The sequence below is a fragment of the Mirounga leonina genome, unplaced genomic scaffold, assembly GCF_011800145.1.
Source record: "Mirounga leonina isolate KUSES-001 unplaced genomic scaffold, KU_Mleo_1.0 Mir_125, whole genome shotgun sequence".
NCBI classification, from domain to species: Eukaryota; Metazoa; Chordata; class Mammalia; order Carnivora; family Phocidae; genus Mirounga; species Mirounga leonina.
The window spans coordinates 24096859-24119503 of NW_023270305.1; the positions used below are offsets into that span (position 1 = coordinate 24096859).

Sequence of the window (22645 nt, forward strand, 5' to 3'; positions counted from 1 at the left end):
AATTAAACAAAAAAATCTTCCACCTTGTAAGAGGCTTTATTCCTTGGAGTACACAGAAGATTCTTTAAGTTCATTTGCACTTATAGTTCAGTCTAGTTTAGATTTTATCTTTTCATTTTTTTTTAAAGATTTTATTTATTTATTTGACAGAGAAAGAGACAGCGAGAGAGGGAACACAAGCAAGGGGAGTATGAGAGGGAGAAGCAGGTCTCCTGCAGAGCAGGAAGCCCGATGAGGGGCTCAGGGCTCGATCCCATGCTGCTGGCATCATGACCTGAGCCAAAGGCAGCCACTTAACGGCTGAGCCACCCAGGGCCCCTGTCTTTTAATTTTTGATGTTGAATTTATTGAACCTGTTGTAGCAAATCTGAGATCGCAGTCACTATGCATTAAATCCCATAACTTAAAAAAAAATTTGACAAATTAGCAATCATGAACTACACAAACTCAAATTTGAGTGGTCATGTAAAATTAACAACACATGCAATGATACATGTATACACAACAATACTTACATTAGCTGAAAACAATTTTGAGTTGGAGACAAAGGGCTCTCTAAAAACTTTTATAATTAAATTTAGTTCCCTTATGTACTGTCGAATTTCTGCCATAAATGCTTTTACCAAATCATAATAAGTTTGCTCTCCTGAGGTGGAAGGCTCTTCATCAGTTAAAGATAATATATTTATATCTTCTACATCTTGATGAAACATGTCCATTAATACCTAGACAGAGATATAAAACAAGTACAATAAAATATGAATTACAGTCGAAGTTACACACCCTAAGTTGCTCTTTGAATACAGTTCTTAAGTGATAAAAAGCAGATACACAATAATCTCTTCTCGCCACTGCCCCCTGTGTATCTTCTCTAAAACAGAATTCTCCATCTAATATCCAACTGCCTCCTCCAAGTCCTCTACCAATACCAGCATCTGTCTCTCTTGTTAACCTATTACTTCAAGTTTGTTCCCAAATTCTATGTTGGATTTCTCTCTGACTTAAGTTTCCTGCTTCACACCTTGCCATTACCACCTCACCTCATTCCAAGGCCTCACCACCCTGTATCTGAATAATTCACAGTCTGCTAATTGGCCCCCTTGATTACATTTGTGGGAGACTGATCAAAACCAGTCATTATTATTAAAGAAGTCTACTATTCAAAGAAGTCTACTATATTATTACTCTTGCTAAAACCTCATCTTTCCACTTCTGTAAATTTCTACATCACTATACCTATAACACAGTGAAATAATATTTTATCTTAGATTACTTTCTGCTTGTTTCACAAATATAAGTTTCCCTTCATCTGGAGACTTTTTTCTTTTTTAAGATTTTACTTATTTATTTGAGAAAGAGAGAGCACGAGCAGGTGGTGGGGCAGAGGAAAAGGGAGGAGGCTTCCTGCTAATCAGGGAGCTGGACAGCTCAATTCCAGGACCCCAGGATCACGATCAGAGCGGAAGGCAGATGCTTAATGGACTGAGCCACCCAGGTGCCCCTGGAGCCTTGTTTTATACTTCTTTTGCATCTCCTCCCTGTGGTGAGCTCACAGTATGTACTCAAAAATATTTTACTTATCTGATTTATTTAAAAGTATCAAAAAAACTATTTTAAAAACCAAATACTTCTTCATTTAAAAATATCAATACATTTGAAATCCTTCCTCAGATCAGGTGATTTTTACTCTGTATGTTCACATTCTGAAAGAACAAATAAACACTAGAACATAATTAAGTGGACTTAGTAATCAGAAAGAATATTACAAACCAGTAAGAGTATAGTGAGAAAAAAAAAGGATTGAAATGCTTCATCAAAAAATAGTTTCTTTTCTACAAAGTCATTTTTAGAAAATGAGAATATCAAGGCAATCTAGTGCAATAACTAAAAGCTTTAGACCCAGATCTAAGAGTCTAGGCTTTGAAACTTCTCAGAAAATTCTGGACCAATTTCTTTATCTCTCTGAACTTCAGTTTCCCTTTTATAAGAGCATCTACCTTGGGGGTACCATAAAGACCAAATGAGATAAATTTCATATATGCTTAACTTTCGATAAATGTTTGCTCTTAATATCATTATAATAAAACCATACAAGTAGTAGCTACAGATAGTTAAGTATTGAAATAAAACTCTCAAGAGTTTAGTATTTTTACATTTTCAAAATTTGTTTTAAAAATCCATGATCTTGGGGCGCCTGGGTGGCTCAGTCGTTAAGCGTCTGCCTTCGGCTCAAGTCATGATCCCGGGGTCCTGGGATCGAGCCCCGCATCAGGCTCCCTGCTCCGCGGAAGCCTGATTCTCCCTCTCCTGCTCCCCCTGCTTGTGTTCCCTCTCTCGCTGTCTCTCTCTCTGTCAAATAAATAAATAAAATCTTAAAAAAAAAAAAAATCCATAATCTTCTAAGTGTCCCAACCGAAATAATTTAAAGAATTTTACAATCAAGAGATTATTACTAGTATTAAACCCACTTGCAGGAACACATAAAAGGAAAACTGCATGACATGTTTAGACAGTTTAGTACTATATATATATAATATTCTATTTCCATAAAATGTTATCTTGAGTACTTGCTATTAGGTTACTGGAAATATATAATTTTATTGTCTGAATAGTATGTTAGCATCCAATAAATCAGGAATAAAAATTTAAGAACAAAACATAGAGAAGATCAGTATCCTACCTTATCAGCACACATTGCCACTTTAATATCTTGTTTTGTAATTTCATAATGCCGTATATTTCGTACATAATTCCCCACCAGCTTTAAAATGTCTGCAGAAATGTATTCTAATACAGCTACTATGTAAACAGAAACCTGGTGGTCAATTTTATAACCTAGGACCTCCTGAAAAATTAAAAGAAAAACATGTTTAAAAATAAGTTACTACAAATTTCACACACTGATTAAAAATAAAAAAGCATACACAATTTAGCTTAACTTTTACTGAGGCCTGTGACTATCAACAACATTTAATTGTAAGTGGAATAATACACACATTGCTATCTGGAAATGTAAGCAAAGCAAAGGTAAGGCAAAATTACCCATGATCATGTAAAATACTTAAGTAGTACAGATTACTAAATAGATCATCCTTAACCTAGGAAGGGAAGCCCCAGCTTGGGTGAGGGGAGAAATGTTCACTTTACCTAATTCAGGATACCTGGAATTAACTATAACAAAAGACGTTTTTTCTTTATGCAGAACAAAAGTTAATGTATTATTGGTATCTGGGAATATCTACTAGCCTTATTTTACTCTATTCTTCTTTCCAAAGGAACCTGGGATCCCAAAGCCCTAATGGCACATTCCTGGTATCTATAACTGTTTCTATGGGGAAAAAAGAGTCATGCTATGTTCTACTGAACAACAGTGGTTATTAAGAGCATGTTAAATAGTATTATTAGACTTCAAAGGAAGTATGGGATTTTGTGGGGCCTACAGGAAAACAAATTCTATTTTCTAAACAATCGGATTAAAAAAAAAAACTTTGAAATAAGAAATTTACTTAAGTTGGGGACAGGTGGTATTTACCTTTAAAGACATGTAAAACTATTAAATGGTTATAGTGATAAGAATATATTAATAAATTGAAATGATATCCATAATTAGATCATAAAATTCAAAGTTTAGGATCATTATTAATACAGCATGCACATACCTCAATTTGTTAATTCTCTTAAAATATAATTCAATATACGGCTAGTAAGAATCATGAAAAGAGAATTATAAAGAAGTATGCAATTACTAATAGTTTAGTAATTTTCTATAACTTGCACTTACTTCCTCAGACCAGTAAGATATAGGCAGATATTTCTATTCCAAAACCAAAGTACAAAACATAACCTTTGGACTGTCTTAAACATCATCCAAGTGTTAATCTTAAATCTTGGACAAGATCAAATAGATCTAAGTTCTCTAACACTATCACTTTGAGCCCTGTGAACATGGACTAAAAGTCACTTAATCACTTTCTGCCTCAGGCACCTCTTCTACAAACTGGGGATGAGAATAGTAACTTTGTGGAGTAATAAAACTTAGAGATAATGTATGCAAGCATTAGTATTTTGCTTGTATTACAGTACATAGAAAATTATTGATATCAAAAGTATTATTAAGGTTTTAATTACTATAGTACCTGTATTTTTGATGAGTTTGTTTGTTTTATTAAATAAATAGAAATAGCATTATTAGAGTTTTCAGCAATTATTTTTTTCTACTAGTTCTGGAGAGATTCAGCTGACCGATTTAAATGAGAAGTAGGACTGGGTAGTTTCGGTAACCTTTAGAAAGTTTTTGTTCAAAGATTACACATAGCCCTGTGGCAGACTCACAGAGGTCCCTACACATCTAATGATTTGAAGGATTTATAGGGACACTTAGGTCTAACCAACAAGAAAGGAGTTTTATAAATTCTCTTTGAGGTTCTAGTAACACCTGTGATGGAACAAAATTCACAATTATAACTTTTCTTAGTCCTTTCAATTTGCATATTTTTGTTGGTATGAAATTACTTTAAATCATGTTGCCCAACTTATACTTGGCTATTATATCATCCCTCCCCATGACATGAATTCCTGGAAAAATTAAAATGAGAGAATTTTACTCTTCAATTCACTATCACCCATAAAATATATTCTTAGTGCTTGAAAATCATAGGTTTTATTTTGCTTTTCAAAGGCAAGAAGGCAGTATTTCAGCTTTACCTTTAGTAAAGGATGAATTTTTTCTACTGGGAGAGATAAAGGGTTTCTTCGCTTCCTCTTTTCAATAGCCGATTGGGCATCAGCTATTGCCCACTTATCAATTGGATGAGGGAAACTTTTTTGAACACGTTCCTTGGAAAATAGGAAAATAACAACTAAGCAACAAATATATTAAATAGTGCTCTTCACTTACAATTTACTTTTAAAATCAAAGAATCCCCAAGGCAGGCTTTTCACATATGGTATAATTTATACTGCAAACATACTTAAGCTAAGAGAAAACTATAGCTGTCAATGTATTAGTATCTTAATTAGACAAGTAAGAGACTAAACATCCCTTGTAATATCTAGGGGGAAAATCACATTCTGAATTTCAACTTCACTGTGATAAAGCTAATGACAAGAATGATTAGAATAACCATTGCTTATATAAAATCTCAAGGAACAAGACCTAAGCTCAAGAAGCAAATATCTAAATCCAATTCTCCTTCATTTGTCCTTTCAACACCAATCACAACCTCAAGGAGCATTTTACACTTGAAACCTCTAAGAATTTTTTTTCTTTACTTCATTCATCATGCAAGAGTACCTGACTTCAAAACTATTTACACATCATGGAAATCAAGGGTTTACATTGGTAACAGTAATTTTTATACACTGTAGCTCATCATTAGAGTTTGAATCCTTCATAGATCATTAATTTTTAACAAAATACTTCACTTTAATTTCTAGCACTTACTCGATCAGAATTTCCACTGAAAATGAAGGAACTCATGTTAATATAAAAGCTAAATTTCCCTACTTTAATACACTAATGAAATTCACTTCAAACCATTCTCTCAAGTTTTAGAATTCCACTTTCAGGATACTATAGTTATAACCAGTAGAGGTCGCTATTAACATAATTTAAACACATGTATAGAGCTAGTAGTATGTAAAAACTGCTAAATAAAATTAAACATCACTCCTGATTATAAGCCTAAATAAAAACTTTTGTCAGCTGTTATTAAAACGGAAAATAAGAAAGACTGCCATGTGATACTCTGGGGGGAAAACATGCTGATTCTAGGACACGTTAAGAACAAATTTATAAAGTGAGAATAGTTTAACCCATTCAAGTTAAAGAAATTTTCTCTTCATCTACATTTAAGGCTAAATCAGCTGCCAAACATAAGAAGTGATTGTTTCAATTCTAATTAATGGAATTAGAGGTGTGCTGAAAGAAATTATTGTAGTTACAAATGGAGTTTACCAACTTTTTGAAATGCCCAGTTAAAAAGCTATTTGCCAGGACACTATACCTTCACATAATACAGGCAATACAGAGGTCCAAAATATTGGGGGGAGTTTGGCAGGTGAAAAGGAGAAAAGGGAAGGGAGATAGGGTGGAAAGAACAACCAAAACAAAAATGCTTTTCCTTTTCCCCAGGAAATGACTTGCTAATCTAAAAATAACTAAGAGATTAGGACTAACTTGACTGGCTTCTAATTAAAATTTTCAGTGATGGGTTTAACCTGTGGTTAATTAAATGGGTAGAACCCAAATAGTACAAGCCTTATAATGGGATGGCCCTGTGGGTTGCTAATTTTTTTTTCCCTCAACTCACAGTAAGAAAAATAAATTCTTAGTACATTTCACATTACATCCTTAAACATCATACACATACTAAACTGGAATAAAGTTCATAAAACAGAACCTGCCCTTATTATATGCAATGCACTGATATTTTCTACTCATGTAAAAAATGTTAGTTGGGCAAAGCACTAAAGTGATTTTATGACTCACTAATGGGTCATAACCTAGAGTCTTAAAAAGCACTGGTGTAGAGGGGTGAAAGAAAAGCAGAAGAGAAGAAAAGCTGAACTCAATATGACAACTCTAAATATACTGAACATCTATCTTTGGGGAGAAAAAAGTCATTGGTGGAATCACAGAGGCCAACTGGAGACAGGGGTGGAGGTGGAAGAAAACACAACAGCGGTCCCTTCCTGTCTCAGTTCTATCCACCTAACTCCAGGTTTATCTATTGTCTTGAGAAAGAAGGGGAAAGAAAATCAGGAGTGATAAAAGAGAAGACAAGAAAGGGAAAATAATATTGATGAAAGATACATTTTAAACTTCCTTATTAGTGTATTACTGGAATCAAATTACCAACTATATAGGTAGGAGGTAATAACCAGGGTCAGAATGTATGGAAGACTGGTAGGGTTAAAAAAAAAAAAAAAAAAAGAGAGAGAGAGAAGAAAAAAGGTGCCTCGAATGTGAAAAGGCCAAGTTGAAAGAATTACTTTACCTCTTGGGTGGCAAATTTAATAGAGCAAAATAAATTTTTATGATTATTTTATGTATTTTTAAAGATTTTTAAAAAGCCCAAGGAGGGGGGCGCCTGGGTGGCTCAGTCGGTTAAATGACTGCCTTCGGCTCAGGTCATGATCCTGGAGTCCCAGGATCGAGTCCCACATCGGGCTCCCTGCTCGGCGGGGAGTCTGCTTCTCCCTCTGACCCTCCCCCCTCTCATGTGCTCTCTCTCATTCTGTCTCACATAAATAAATAAAATCTTTAAAAAAATAAAAAAATAAAAAAATAAATAAAAAGCCCAAGGAGGAATGATCAATGAAAGGTTCATGAATTAGAATTCTATTACTCTGCTACTTCAAGATTAATAATTTCATGTGTTTGAAATGAGAAATTCCATCTTCACTAATATCTAGTGGCTTTGGGAAAAATTTGAGATACAGAGCTAGGTTTGAGATTCAGCGGTCTCTTATTAGCAGAATCCTGTCTTTTCCTTTACATAATAAAAGGGTCTAAATAGATACCCTTGCAGATCACTTCCAATACAAATATTCTAGGACCTGTGAAAATTCCCACACACGTACTTCAGTGCAAATATTCAGACCCACAGGTATTTTGAAGTCCTATTAATAGTAATAAAGGCATACTGTGGGAGAATTTGGGGAGGAGGATCCTAGAAAGGTAGAAAATAGAAATTACTTGGGAAATCTAAATGTTAATAGAACACTTATTAGAAATTATAAGGATTCTTTAGGATGTGAAGGAAAAGAAGTTAACAAAAAAAATGAATGGAAAAGTAAAGCAAACTTCTTAAATTTTAGAATATAGCTCATAGAAAAAAAATCTAATTAGTCCAAGAAAGCCACAGAGAAAGAGGGAAAGAACAAGTACAATTATGAAAGGTTAAGACCTAAAAAATTAAAGAAAAAAAAAAAGAAATTAAATAAAATACACTTTACCAGGGACATGGAAAAAATATTATTTTTTGCTTCTATTTTTAAAAAGATTAAATACAGAAAATGAAGAGAGGGAGAATAAACCAGACTGGAGCAACTTTATACCTATCTTCTAAATACTAAATTATTTTGAAAAGACAGAAACAAATACATACCCCTCCTCTATATTCCCAGAGCACTCGTATAAATGCTTCTTTATTCATCTCAAACACTGCCTGACAGATGGTAGATACTCAAATATTAGTGGCAGGGATTAGTGAATTTTGGCTACATCAATAAAACGAAATCCTTTTCATTTGTACTACGATAGTTCACAATCTGTGATTATCTGTAGTACAATTTATCAAAACTCTTAATTAACACAAGCAAGATTATAGATGTGTATATAATCCATCAGTTTTCAAGCACTTTTGAAGTATTTATTTTCCTAAAACTATAGGGCAACTAAAACTCACTTTTAGTTTTTCATTAAAACAAATCCCCTTGGGGCCAAATATTAAGCAAGAATTGCTATTCTACTTTGAATTATGTTTATACTTTAAAGTAATCAAAATGTATTATTTAAAAGATTAAAAATTTATATATTGCACTAATTCAGATTGATCTTTTTAATTTTTTAATTTTTATTTTTTTAAAGATTTTATTTATTTATTTGACAGAGAGATATAGTGAGAGCAGGAACACAAGCAGGGGGAGTGGAAGAGGGAGAAGCAGGCCTCCCGCCGAGCAGGGAGCCCGATGCGGACTCGATCCCAGGACCCTGGGATCATGACCTGAGCCAAAGGCAGACGCTTAACGACTGAGCCACCCAGGCGCCCCAGATTGATCTTTTTTAAGTACAGTTTTTAATATGGCCCTCAAATTTTTAAAAAAATTTTGATGAATTATCTCTTACCTCAAAATTTATTTGAAGGCCTTACAAAATTCATGACCCTTATTATTTTAAAAGAAAGTTCTATAAATGTATTAAAGAAATTAAATAAATGTATTAAAGAAATAAAGAATCCTAATGAATGAGAAAATGAAAAATTATTTTCTGATGAAAGAATTTAAGACACCATTATATTCACTTAAATATCTCTGCATGTCCATAGTCTTGTATAAATACCCTTCCAGGAATGGCACAAGAAGGGTATTTGACTACTGAATGTAAAAGACCCAGGTTTCCACCTTTTTTTAAAATCTATTCTACCATTCTGAGGGTTGTCTAACATAAAATAAGGAGAATACTAACTATTCTACAGGGTTGTTGTAAAGACATATATATGTACGTAACAGTACTCTGAAATTACAATGCCTACTGCATGACTGACTGCTATTCTGTCTGATTCTGTCACTGTCACATATTTTCTTTCCCGACCATTCCCAATCCCAAAGCCAGTTCACTGGTATATCACATGACTACATCTATTTTAAGGGTCCAGATTAAGTGCTTAAAAATAACAAGATAGGGTATAGGGTAAACATATGTCTTCAGTATCTCAGTTTTCTGAGTACTAAGAAGCTATGAAATTTCCTTTATTATTTAGTCTTGAGGACCTACATATTGGTTAAATTTGCACAAGGGAAAGACTGAGAGACTCAGTGATTTTCAAGAATTCATGGAGATTTCCTTCAATATTGGAAAATTATATATTAATTTCTACATTAGTTAAAAGGAGGAAATTACACAAACATAGGTATACAGTACAAGCTATCTAGAAAGAGCTGAATTTGAGTTTGTAATGTTACCAACCAGCAAATTCCTGGAATGTCATCTAACGTCAGAATGATAAGCAAGATGAGATCTGTAACCCTGTTCTCATACAGCAGGCACAAGGGTGAGTGTTGCATGTCACAAACACTGTGGGAGAACCTAACTAGGATCCAAAAGAGCAACTGGAACTGGAACTGTTCATGAGAAGAGTCAGGCAACCAGTTCTATTCACGATCTACTCTGAATCCCAATGTAATTATGTGCCTATAGGAAATCATGAATACAAGATAGCTGACCTTATAACTCAATGGGAAAAATGGGATAAAAATGTATGAAACCAACTTTGAATTACTTAAGAAATCAAAGTGAATTACTATTCTGTTGCACGCAATCTTTTCTACATCCACAACCCCGGTAATTCAATGCTTTTAAATATCTCTTTGCTTCAGCTGAAATCCGTATCTCCCCTGAAGACTTCTAGAGCAAAAACTGCCCTTGTCCCAAAACCTGCTTGAAGGTAAATTTAATATCTTTTCCACTCCCCAAGCTGTTTCTGGGTCATGTAAAATCTTGCCATCATCTTGTGTGACTTTATCATCTATATTAAGGACACATACAATATCCTGGCCTCTTAATTCCTTGAATACCTCATCGTGGGGGACCTTTGCTTCTAGCCCAGCTGCAATCACATGGCCGCATCCTGCTTTGTAACTGTGTTACTGAGGAAATCTTAAATTCCAATAACTTTGTCTCTGATCCCAATCTATTCTTTTAATTCTCTCGCTCAGGTATTCTAGTGTTATCAGTTCTCTGACCTTATTGGGAAATCCAATACCTTAGTTCCCTGCATGTTTTTCCAGTTTACTTGCCCTCTCCTGGCAGAATGGCTGAGTTGGAATGTACATCCAAAAAGCTTAGACTTTCCGGGTTAGAGTCTTGGCTTCACTACTTATTAGCTGTGACCTTGGGCAAGGGCAATTTATTTAACCTCTCTGTGCTTCAGTTTCCACATTTATTCATTCAACATGTATTTCCTGAGTGCCTTCTTAGTGCCAGACATTGTTCTAGGTGCTAGGAATTCGGCAGTGAACAAGAAAAATAACCCTGGAGCTTACATTCTAGTAAGGGAAAAAAAACAGCACCATCTTCATGGGGTTATTAAAAACTTTAAATAAAACATAAAACATAGAAGTGTTTGAATGGTGCATGATACTCTAGCAAGCACTCAAACAGTAGCCATTAACACAGTTCACCTTTTTTTCCTATCCAGTTTAGGTTCTCTGATACTCCTTTCAGAAATTTCTCATTGGATATGCCCATATATCAATCTCTCTTGCCCCCTGGGGAACTAAGCAGGGCCTGGGGTATTTAGATATACCTCCTACCCAGCCACTGTTTGTGATAAAATACATGTAGTAAGTGAAGATCAAAAGATTAACTGACATGGTTTTTTTTGTTTGTTTGTTTTGTTTTTTAAGTAGGCTCCATGCCCAGCAGGGCTTGAAGTCATGACCTTGAGATTAAGACCTGAGCTGAAATCAAGAGTCAGACACTTGATGGACTGAGCCACCCAGGCACCACTAAATGAAATGTTTTTTTAAATGAAACAAAAGAAACACTTGAACATATGCCACTCTTAAAGATGTGTGTGTGTGTGTGTGTATAAAATTCTTGCATCAAGAAGTAGTGTTTGGAGGTCAACAAAAGTTCATTCGAGATGAAAAGCAAAACATGGAATAACTGGACAGCTAAAACATATATGAGTTATCCTATACCTAATACAAAGTTAGAAGAAATCCAGTTTTCATTTTTTTATTTTTTTTTAAAGATTTTATTTATTTATTTGACAGTTTTCATTTTTTTAATACCACATATATATTTTGTGAACTTGAAGAGCAAACTCTTTCACTGACATTACAGTAAGTACACAGATTAGATATATATGTGTGTGTGTGTATATATAGGAAGTAAATACAAAGCAAAATTTAACATACCTCTACATCTGAAGCACTTCGGGGCTGAGCTTGGCATAGCATATTTAATAACTGCAAAATTAATTCTTCAACATATTGAAGAGCATCATCACTAGACTCAAGAGTCGGATGAACTTGCCCCTGGACCTATAAACAAAAAGCAAAGCAATTAAAATGTAGATCTGTACTCAAGAACATGGTCTGGTTTGCAAGTACAGATTTAAATGTTATGACCCAGAAGTCAGAAGTTCTCAACCTTTTTCCCAGCTACACACACCATACGTGCTTATTAACATGCTCCTGGAGATTCAGATACCTAACTGCAAATTTCAATATATTTTTTTCTTAAACCAGTTACCCTGAGGTGTGGGAATGCAGAGAGGGAGGGAAAGGCTAGCTGGGAATAACAGATGCAGTTTATATGGTTTTCATCAAGAACCAGTGGTAGTTAGAACATTTACTCAATATACTGCTTGGGCAAAATTGACCTCTCACAGGTCTCTGGTCCTTGTTTCACTCTATCTTTCCTACTAAATGATAAAATCCAAAAGGGATTTCTTTTATTCACCAAAATTAACACCAGGACCTAGCACTGTGCAGGGCACATAATACAAACGTGATAAATATTTGTTGAATACAAAGTCACCTTATATCAAAGGACACAAAATAGTCACTTTTGACAATCTGTGACTGTCTCTGCTTAAGGAAGATAACTTAGTGGTCACTCATTTACTTTCATTTTCCTCAGTCATTTCTTTGGAGGCCCATCAGGTCACTGGCCTCTGTAGAACTTACATTTTAATAACCAGCACAATAGTCGTCACTTGCATCCTTTGCCACTCACTATGGGGGTCACAACTATTCCCTGCTTTTATTTATTTTTTTTAGATTTTATTTTATTTATTTGAGACAGAGAGAGAGCACAAGCAGGGGGAGTGGCAGGCAGAGGGAGAGGGAGAAGCAGGCTTCCCGCGGAGCAGGTAGCCCGATGTGGGGCTTGATCCCAGGACCCTGGGATCATGACCTGAGCCAAAGGCAGATACTTAACGTGCTGTGATTTCGGCTCAGGTCCTGATCTCATAGGTTGAGAGATCAAGCCCTACATCAGGCCCTGCACTCAGTGGGGCGTCTGCTTGGGACTGTCTCTCTCCCTCTGCCTCCCCCGCCCCATTTGTGTGCACTCACGTGCTCTCTCTCAAATAAATAAATAAATCTTTTAAAAAGTTATGTATATATACATACATACATATGCATTTAAAATACTTTTTAAGGAAAAATACTTTAGAGGCAGATAATACAACAATCCACAACTGTGGCAGGGAGTGCTACATCAAGTACGAGGTTTAAAGCAATTTATTATTATTTTATAGATGAAGAAACTAAGCCCCAAAAGGCTTAAATCATTTGTCCAATCATTTTTGGTCATATTCGGTATAACAATTACCAACCTGTTTGTAACTGATTTGTTTATCAATCTCTCTACCCTATTAGATGACTGAATGGATGTACAATTAAAATAATGAACACAGTTTGGACTTAGAGCCCAGAATTTGTGTTTCTCAGCTCAGTGCTTGCTATTCTCCATGCCATCATACTCTAACTAATGTGTATAACTAATGTAAACTTATTTCCCTTCAACACTTAACAAGACTAAACCCACCTTTTTGTTTTTAAACTGGAACTTGACAAATGTTTTATTAATTTACTTATTTGAGGATAGGTGACACACAATGTTACAATGGTTTTAGGTGATTCACCTTCTCTATACCTCATGCTACGCTCACAAGTGTAGTTACCATCTGTCACCACACTACTATAATATCATTGACTATATTCCATATGCTGTGCCTCTTATTCCCTTGATTATTCATTCCAGAACCAGAAGTATCTCCCATTCCCCTTCACTCACTTAGCCCATCCCCTAACCCCTTCCCTCTGGCAACCATTGGTTTATTCTCTTCTCTTATCAATGACACAATCTATTCTACCTCTCTTATTTCCTGTGCCTTTTCCATTTTCTTGTGGAGTTTCCTATTTTCCTCTACCTCTGAAGTGTGATTCTATCCTTGTTTGTTTACTCCCTTCTTCTGTTCGTCCCCCCAATCTCATTTACCTCCACTTTTTTGAAGATTTTATTTATTTATTTATTTATTTGAAAGAGAGAATGAGATAGAGAGAGCATGAGAGGGGGGAGGGTCAGAGGGAGAAGCAGGCTCCTTGCTGAGCAGGGAGCCCGATGTGGGACTCGATCCCGGCACTCCAGGATCATGACCTGAGCCGAAGGCAGTCGCCCAACCAACTGAGCCACCCAGGCGCCCCTACTTCCACATTTTAAACTATAATCTACGTAGATGACTCCAAATCTACCTCTAGTCCTGACTTCTCTCCTGAGTTTTAGACACACACTTCAAATCACTTGCTAGATATCTCCACCTATCCTACCAAAATCTCTACTATAACTTGGGGAGAAAAAGGAACTTTTAATTATAAAAGTTTAATAAGAAAAACTATATCTCAGGGCACCTGGCTGGCTCAGTTAGTGGAGCATGTGACTCCTGATCTCTGGGTTGTAAGGTTCAAGCCCCACACTGGGTGTAGAGATGCCTTAAAAATAAAAAATAATTTTTTTTTTTTAAAAAGCACTTATAAAAAGAAAAGCTGTATCTCACACATACAGCTAAATTAAAAACAATGAAAGTATATTTTATTTTTTTAAAGATTTTATTTATTTATCTGAGAGAGAGAGTACATGAGAAGGGGGAGGGTTAGAGGGAGAAGCAGACTCCCTGCTGAGTGGGGAGCCTGATGAAGGGCTTGATTCTGGGACTCTAGATCATGATCTGAGCTGAAGGCAGACGCTTAACTGACTGAGCCACCCAGGTGCCCCAAAATGAAAGTATATTTTAGAAAACACAGTATAGGGGCGCCTGGGTGGCTCAGTTGTTAGGCATCTGCCCTTGGCTCAGGTTGTGACCCCAGGGTCCTGGGATCGAGCCCCGCACTGGGCTCCCTGCTCAGCACAAAGCCTGCTTCTCCCTCTCCCGCTCCCCCTGCTTGTGTTCCCTCTCTCGCTGTCTCTCTCTGTCAAATAAATAAATAAAAACTTAAAAAACAAAACAAAACACAGTATAGACAGCCCCTGTTTTCACAAAATGTTGTACTGGAAAATGTAGCTATAATTAGGGGTTACATTCCTGTCCAAGGCTCCAGAATCATATGAACTATAGCTACAGATTTACAAAACCACAGAATTTTAGAAATAAAAGGGACTTTAGAAGTCATCTAACTCAGCCCCACTATTTAGCAAATGAGAAAAAGGAAACACCCATGATCCTATAGCTAACTAGCAATGCTATGAATACTGAACCTGGGCCTCCTGGTGTATGGGCCATAGCTCTTTCCACTAAACCCTTGACTGTCAAATTTGGAGTCTGAGGAGTGTCCTAGTAGCCCCATGAGCATAAGGAAAATGACCACAAACTGTATCTAATCACATAGTGGGCTTCCATAGGACACTTGGCTTGAAGTGTGCTGTCACACTTTAATAAACATTGGCATTAAATGCAAATGCAGCACTATAAATCTCTATAATCTGAAAAGGTAAAATCATTTTCATTCAAAATTATAAAGTAAAATTTATAAAATTATAAATTTATTAAAAGTCTGACATATAGCTAAAATGCTAGAGATAATATTAAAATGAAAATATTTAATCAGGGGTGCCTGGGTGGCTCAGTCGTTAAGCATCTGCCTTCAGCTCAGATCATGATCCCAGGGTCCCAGGATCGAGCAACGCATCGGGCTCCCTGCTCTGGGGAAAGCCTGCTTCTCCCTCTCCCACTCCCCCTGCTTGTGTTCCCTTTCTCACTGTGTCTCTGTCAAATAAATAAATAAAATCTTTCAAAAAAAATTTAATCAACAATAATCTTAATTAACTTTTAAAAATATCAAAGCCCTTTGAGGTTTAGGTACACAGAAACACATTTTAGAAAGTGTTCTGGAAAGTGTAAATTAATCAGATTATTGTTTTTAAATGTTCTTTGTTTTTCAAAGAAACCCATGGAAACAACATAATTCTTCACTAATATATCTCCATCTCCGGCTGCTCTTCAATTTACACTTTATGCTGAAGCAATTCAAACTATCTGCAGTTTGCTAAAACATGGCATGCATGCCTATCATTCATTCTCTTACCCTTTCATCTGCCTGTCTGACTTTCAAAGCCCAGATCTCACCTCATTTGGGAAGATTTCTTTATTTCTTGCCTCTTTCTAAGGTAGAATTAATCTTATTCATTTAAATGATTTATTGACTCCATTAAGTATCAGACTCTGTTGGTTTTGGATACATAGTGATAAACCAAAAACAGTCTCTGCTTATAGGGGCCTTATACCCTGCTAATGCTTGTACTGGATATCACATTTTTGTTATCAGTTTGTCATACTGAATTATAATTATATGTTCCCTTGTCTACTGGATGGACAGTGATGATCTAATTGGGCAGGGCCTTGTTTATCTAGTTCTAGAATCATATTCTCTTTACTTTTCACTCTAAATCCGTGACATTCATGGTATACTCAAAGCTTTGGGGCTGCAGGGGTAAAAGGAATAAGATATTTCTTCCTTAAAATTAAGACTGAAAAGGGATAGTGGTAAGGCTAGAATTTGGATGATTTCAGGAGCATAAACCCTTAAAGCAGAAACCATTCAACATATAAAGACAGAACTAAAATAGATGGTTATTATGTAGAATCAAATGAACTGTATATAACCAGAGTGGTGAAATGCTATGGTTTAAACAAACAAACCTGATACTGCTTATAATTCAGGCAAATATAATTCAAATGTTGGCTAAGTTTGACACCTTGCATGATGCATAAAATTTTAGAAATTTAAATTCAAACCATTTTATTCACTGATAGTTACTAATAGCCAAATAAAACCTATTAGTTAAATTAATCACACAAAGAATTAGGCTTAAACAGAAAATAATGCATGATGTCAGCTTTTCTTCTAAGTTTCTGTAACCTTTACCATATCTTTTTTTTTTTTAAAGATTTTATTTATTTATTTGAGAGAGAAAGACAGCGAGAGAGGGAACACAAGCAGGGAGAGTGGGGGAGGGAGAAGCAGGCTCCCCACTGAGCAGGGAGCCCCATGTGGGGCTCGATCCCAGGACCCTGGGATCATGACCTGAGCCTAAGGCAGACGCCTAACGACTGAGCCACCCAGGCACCCCTACCCTTTACCATATCTTAAACCTATCAAATTAGGATCACAAGGTTCATTCATACAAGAGACAAGGTTTTGAAGTAAACCTCTGACTGAGAAGCATGGACAACAGTAAATGTTTCAAGACAAGAAGACCAATTCCTGAAATACAGACTTTGCTCTTTATTCTTTTAAGGAAGATGCTGTTAAGAGCTTTAATGAGCAGACAGAAGTAGTACTACATTTCCTATACAGACAGAATAAAAAACACTTCTTTTCTATGAGATAGTGTTACAGCTAAAGTGTTCCATTCCATTTAAGTGGTACTCAAGGTATTTAATAGATCAAATGATCCAAATTATTCAAGACCATACAGAATAGGTTACACTGCCAACTCTTATGACAGCCTTCAGAAGTCATCTACAGCTGATATTCACTGAGGCTGTGTAGTGGTGTGTGTGTGTGTGTGTGTGTGTGTGTGTAGGCATTCAGAATTGGGTTTATATACCAAATGTGGGTTTTCCCTTATATACAGTTTTCAAAAAACTTATATTTTATATTTACATTTATTGATATCAAAAACTTCATATACTTTTAAAATATAATTACTTTAGGTAATTTAAGTGAAGCAAATATAAGAACTTCAGTAAAGAATTAATGATAGCCATGAATAAGAATTTTATGTGATCATGACAGTGAGTAATTCTTTTAAGGTATAATCATCATATTCAACTAAAGATGCAACATTGAATTTTAAACCTTCTTTAAAGCCTGCCTGCATCTATCTTGACAGTCCGTTTTGTCTCTAGTGGTTTCTAACAGATTCAGAAGCAGCTTTGTTGGCTATTATTGCCAGATTTTGTGGAATCTGTAAAAACAAAGGGATCAGGTCTATATCAATTCCTAGTTGTCTGATACATGAGTCCTCTAAGTGTATTCAGCAACCCCTTGGGTAAACTGCCAGAAAACACTATGCTGAATTCGGATGAATTTTTCATAGCTTTTTCTAGCTAATGGCTCTCTGAAGAATTAGGAAGGCTTCTAGAGTGTATTTTGTCCTATCTTGAGCCCAGATCTGCTACTTTTATTTATAAATATAACAGGAGAATATAAAATAAAACTTGTATTCTCAAAATCTTTACCATAGCAAATAATAAAGATCTGGATCATTACATTTCTTTCTCAATGTTACAATGATTATTTAGCCAACATTTTGTTTTAGGTGCTTATCTTTCCTCATTCATAGATTTAAATATTAAAGCAAAAATCCTTTGTAAAAAAATTAAAAGAGACAAAAAGAAAACAAATCAGAGAACTTAAATCTTTTCTATAATTAAATTGACTAAAAATATTTTCTCATTTCTTAGAGACTGTAAATTAGCGTTTAGACCCATATACATAACAATCTTTTTTCTTTCCAGAGTTCCCCTTATTTGCTGGGGACACAAAGAGGAATAAGGACATAACATCTACCCTCACAAAGAGTTCAGATCACAGATGAGCTAGACATATACACAACTGACTTAACACAGTGTGATGGGGCTAAAATGGAGTTATATTTAAGGTACAGTGATGACCAAAAAAAAGAAAAAAAAGAGTGACCCTTGCTGATGAGTCTGAGGAATATCAGAAGTCTTCCCAAGTGGGGTGCCTGGGTGGTTGAGTCGGTTAAGCTTTTGACTCTTGATTTTGGCTTAGGTCATGATCTCAGGGTTGTGAGATCGAGCCCCATGTTGGGTGTGAAGCCTGCTTAAGATTCTCTCTCTCCCTCTGCCCCTTCCCTCTCCTCCAGCTTGCATGGTCTCTTAAAAAAAAAAAAAGTCTTCCCAAGTAAAGCACACATGAACTGGGGCATAAAGAATGAATAAGTGTAAAGGCATCATATAAGGAAACAGGGCTTTTACTAAAAAAGCTAGCATAAAGAACTATAGAGGCCAAGACCAAATGATATGTTGGAAAAACTTTCAAGAGTTGGGTCAAAGAGCACACGTAGGGAAGGCTAAGCCTGGGAAGGGCAGGCTTGTGTTTAATGTTAAGAAGTGGGGAAGTGACCAGGGAAGTAGAAAGGTTTTACACAAGACATTGACATAATTAGATCTCTCTGCTGAAGAATCTCTCTGGTATCAGTATGAAGAATGAGTTGAAATGAAGATGAGGCTGAAGGAAGCAAAACTAGTTGGAAGGATGTTACAGTCTCTGGAAAAAGAAACAGTGGAGGCCTGAACCAAGGCAGAAACAGTGGGAGGTGGGAAAGTGAGGATGTGTGTTTGGATAACTATTTTGGGGGAGAGAACCACCAACTTAACCAGTAAATACTAGAAGAGGATAATATTTTGCAGAAAAGATAAGAAATTCAAATCGAACACCTCAGTGTAAGCTTATGTAGTGAAACAAAGCTGAAATTGTTTTTTTATCAAGTGGTTTTCAAATTTTTATTGTATTTAATTTTTTTGGTTGTAGAGAATTATTTGCCCTACTAGTGTTTCAAATGCTCAAGTAGCAAAACTACCTAACTACTGGGTGTTTATGGGAGAGATATATTTACTTATTAACCTACTAGCTGTTATAACTATAGGAAGTGAAGAGGGCTTATTTAATGAATATTTGCAAATAACTTAGACCCAATTTTCATGATTTTTCTCTTTTACTAATGTTTAATAATTGCAATAAATTAACTGAAATAACTAAAAATTATTTAAGACTACTCATCACATATTTGGTCATGTGAGCAAAATATAAATAAATAAATAATCTGAGGACCTGCGTACACTGTAGAAGTAGCTTTGGACTACTACATATGGCCAAAAAGATGCATGTACAAAAATAAAGATAACTTAAACTGTAATTTTAAAAATAAAAGCAATGAAAAAAAGATATAGCTAACATACAGCAACAACTTTATAAGAAACACAGTTACTGAAAAATTTTATCTCATACCATCTGAAGAAATTTTCAATTATAGTAGGAAATATTCATGCACAGAATTTTTAAAACACACATTTAACTCTTCATTCAAAACCAAATTGTAAATGACAGTATAAGCCTGGGACACCTTATTGTACCAGAAAGCATGGAAGCTCTCAGAGGTGAATGGGTCATAACAAACAAAACAAAACACAGGAATATCATGAAAAGGCTCTTCACTTGCAAAATATGGGCTAATTCAAAAGCCAAATCAACTCTAACTAACAGAAATATGTTGAACCTGTGCTTGCTTTGGCAGCACACATACTAAATTTGGAATGATACAGAGCAGATTCGCATGGCCCCTGCGCAAGGATGACATGTGAAATACACTGAATCTATAAAAACCAATGAGGTTAAAATGATGTTTTAAAAAATACCAAGCTCATTAAACGGCACTGGAAATAACTGGGGCACCAATTCTTTATCCTGAAAGAATTAATATACACCCTTCTTTTCCTGTCTGAACTAGACGCTAGGATAACCAAACAACCCAAGTTGGCGAGGAATTCTTCCTTGTAGAAGGATTCCAGGTAACAAATGCAAAAGGAATGCAGGGTTCGAAAACCATCCATTTGCAACTTGAGCAACATAAATTCCGATATTAATCGTCAACAGATGAAACCATTACATGAAGAGTTCATCCTTATAAAGAAGGGCTAAGGCTGTCGTGTGCTGAATCCCCGATCAATCTTAAGTTAGCGTCACTAAAACTGGGGCCAGACTTGACGCCGTGTAAAGCCATAGCACCACTTGTGAAGTAGTCTTGCCAAAAAAGCTAAAAATAAATCTAATCAAGACTCAAAAGCTAATATCCATTTACAGAAACTATGACACATATAAGTTAGACATTACACTAAGAAAGTAAACAGAAAAACCCAGAATGTTGAACATCTTGCACGACAACTGACCCAGTTCCTGCAACAAGTCAATTGGGAGAGGAGGGTCTGTAAATTAAAGAAATTTAAGAGATGTAATAACTACATTTAATATGCAGTCCTTGTTTGGCTTCTGATTCCAATAAACCAACTGCAAAAACACTTCTCAGAAAAAATGGACGAATTTGAATTTTGACTGGTATTATTAGGTGCCACCAAGAAATTGTTAATTTTGATAACTATGATAATGGTATTACAGTTATATAAGAAAAAATGCATTTTGAAATATGCAGGGAGGAAATGACCCCTGATGAATGCGATTTGCTTTAAAGTACTTCAGGAAAAATAAAAAGGAAGGTGGATGAAGATGAAGTAAATGTGGCAAAATCTAGGTAACTTCAGGTGATGGGCACATGAAGATTTGTTCTGTCTACTTTGTGTATGTTTTAAATTTTTCATTTAAAAATACTGGAGTGGGATATAAAAATATTGTGTATCACTTACAGAGATTATCACCAATGCAAATTCACCCCACTCCTACTATTCCCTTTGCAAAGATCTGGGGTTGGGCCCCACGATCTGCATCTTTAACAAAATACCTCGGAGGAAATTCTTGTAAGTGGTCCTGAGATCACACTTTGAGAAATATTAACATAGAAGAAGGAACTCCTAAAATCAGTCCTAAATATATCTGGAGAAGTTAAGAGGGGGGTTGATAGAAGATCTATAACCTGAGCTGACTTTTGAAAAATGAATGGAAATCTTCTGGATGGAATCAATAAGGAGGGCAATCTGGCAGGAATACTATAAATAAACACACAGAGATATGAGAGTGCATACTGCCGTTTAGGAAATACCAAGCAGTTTGGTATGATTAGAATATAAGGAAGCATGATGGGAAGATGGTAGGAGGTGAGGTAGGGAAGAGACACAATGTAAAAGATTTCTGTAGGCCATGCTAAAAAAATTAAACTACATTTAATATATTTGATGCTAAGGGAAATTTTATTCTATATTCTAAACAGTTCAGTTATGGGACTTTGGAAACAAAATGTCCATGCCTTAAGGATTATTTCTGTCTTAAAAAGGGTCTTGGTAAAAAGACATTTTTCTTTTTAAAGATTTATTTAAGTAATCTCTACACCCACGTGGGGCTCACAACCCCTAGACCAAGAGTCACACACTCCGACTAAGCCAGCCAGGCGCCCCAAAAAAAGACCTTTTCATAAAAAAGACAAGATATCAATGTCATAAAATTACCTTCAACTAGGTTCCCTACCCTGTCCACAACCTAAAATGAGTCCTTAAAAAAAGGCACTAAAATCAAATCTTATCAAATAGAACAACAAAAATCAATCAATATACCTACATGTTACCATTACGTGCATATAGTATGTGCCTATGTGTACTGTTAAGTACATGTATTTCCTAGTTCAGTCGCTAAAAGGGCCTAAAGGTACATATACATACCTCAGTAACAATGAGTACATCCAGTGCCCTGATCTTGGTTTCCAACACCATTCTCCAAAAGAGAAAGATGGGTTACTTGGAGACATGGCTGATTCTAGGTCTGGGGAAGGAATATACAGAATGAGCCTAGAGCATGCTGCAGCACTGGAAAGTAAAGAAGTGCTCAAAAACCAAAAGAGTGGGTATGTCAAAAAGACACAGGGGGGAAAAAAGAAGGAATGAAAGAAAGGGAAAAACAACACAGGAGCCAACATCAGAGAGCTCTCAATGATCAAAGCTGGTACAATTTCAGCAAGAAAATAATAGAGTACTGGATTATAACCCAAAGTACAAAATAAATAAATATCCATGAGGCCATTCTGATATAGATACAGATAGATATATGAAACATAAATATATATTTATTTTCCTAAATAAAGGGAGATTGTCTCTTTTCATATCTATATGAAATATAGATATTTCCTTTAAAAAAAGATTTTATTTATTTATTTGACAGA

The 22645-nt window shown here is 35.5% G+C and overlaps 1 protein-coding gene and 1 non-coding gene across 2 annotated transcripts in view; one reads left to right on the top strand and one right to left on the bottom strand.

Annotated features, from left to right (window-relative positions):
* Positions 1-22645, bottom strand: part of SOS1 (SOS Ras/Rac guanine nucleotide exchange factor 1) — a 142590-nt gene that overhangs the window by 67406 nt on the left and 52539 nt on the right. The window contains exons 2-5 of the mRNA XM_035000964.1: positions 11647-11772; positions 4705-4836; positions 2681-2845; positions 516-725 (exon numbers count right to left, since the gene is read on the bottom strand). Coding sequence (XP_034856855.1) covers positions 516-725; positions 2681-2845; positions 4705-4836; positions 11647-11772 — 633 coding nt within the window. The remainder of the gene's footprint in view (positions 1-515; positions 726-2680; positions 2846-4704; positions 4837-11646; positions 11773-22645) is intronic.
* On the top strand, positions 20044-20152 carry LOC118008312. The gene has a single exon (XR_004678634.1). It is a non-coding gene; the product is annotated as a U6 spliceosomal RNA (small nuclear RNA).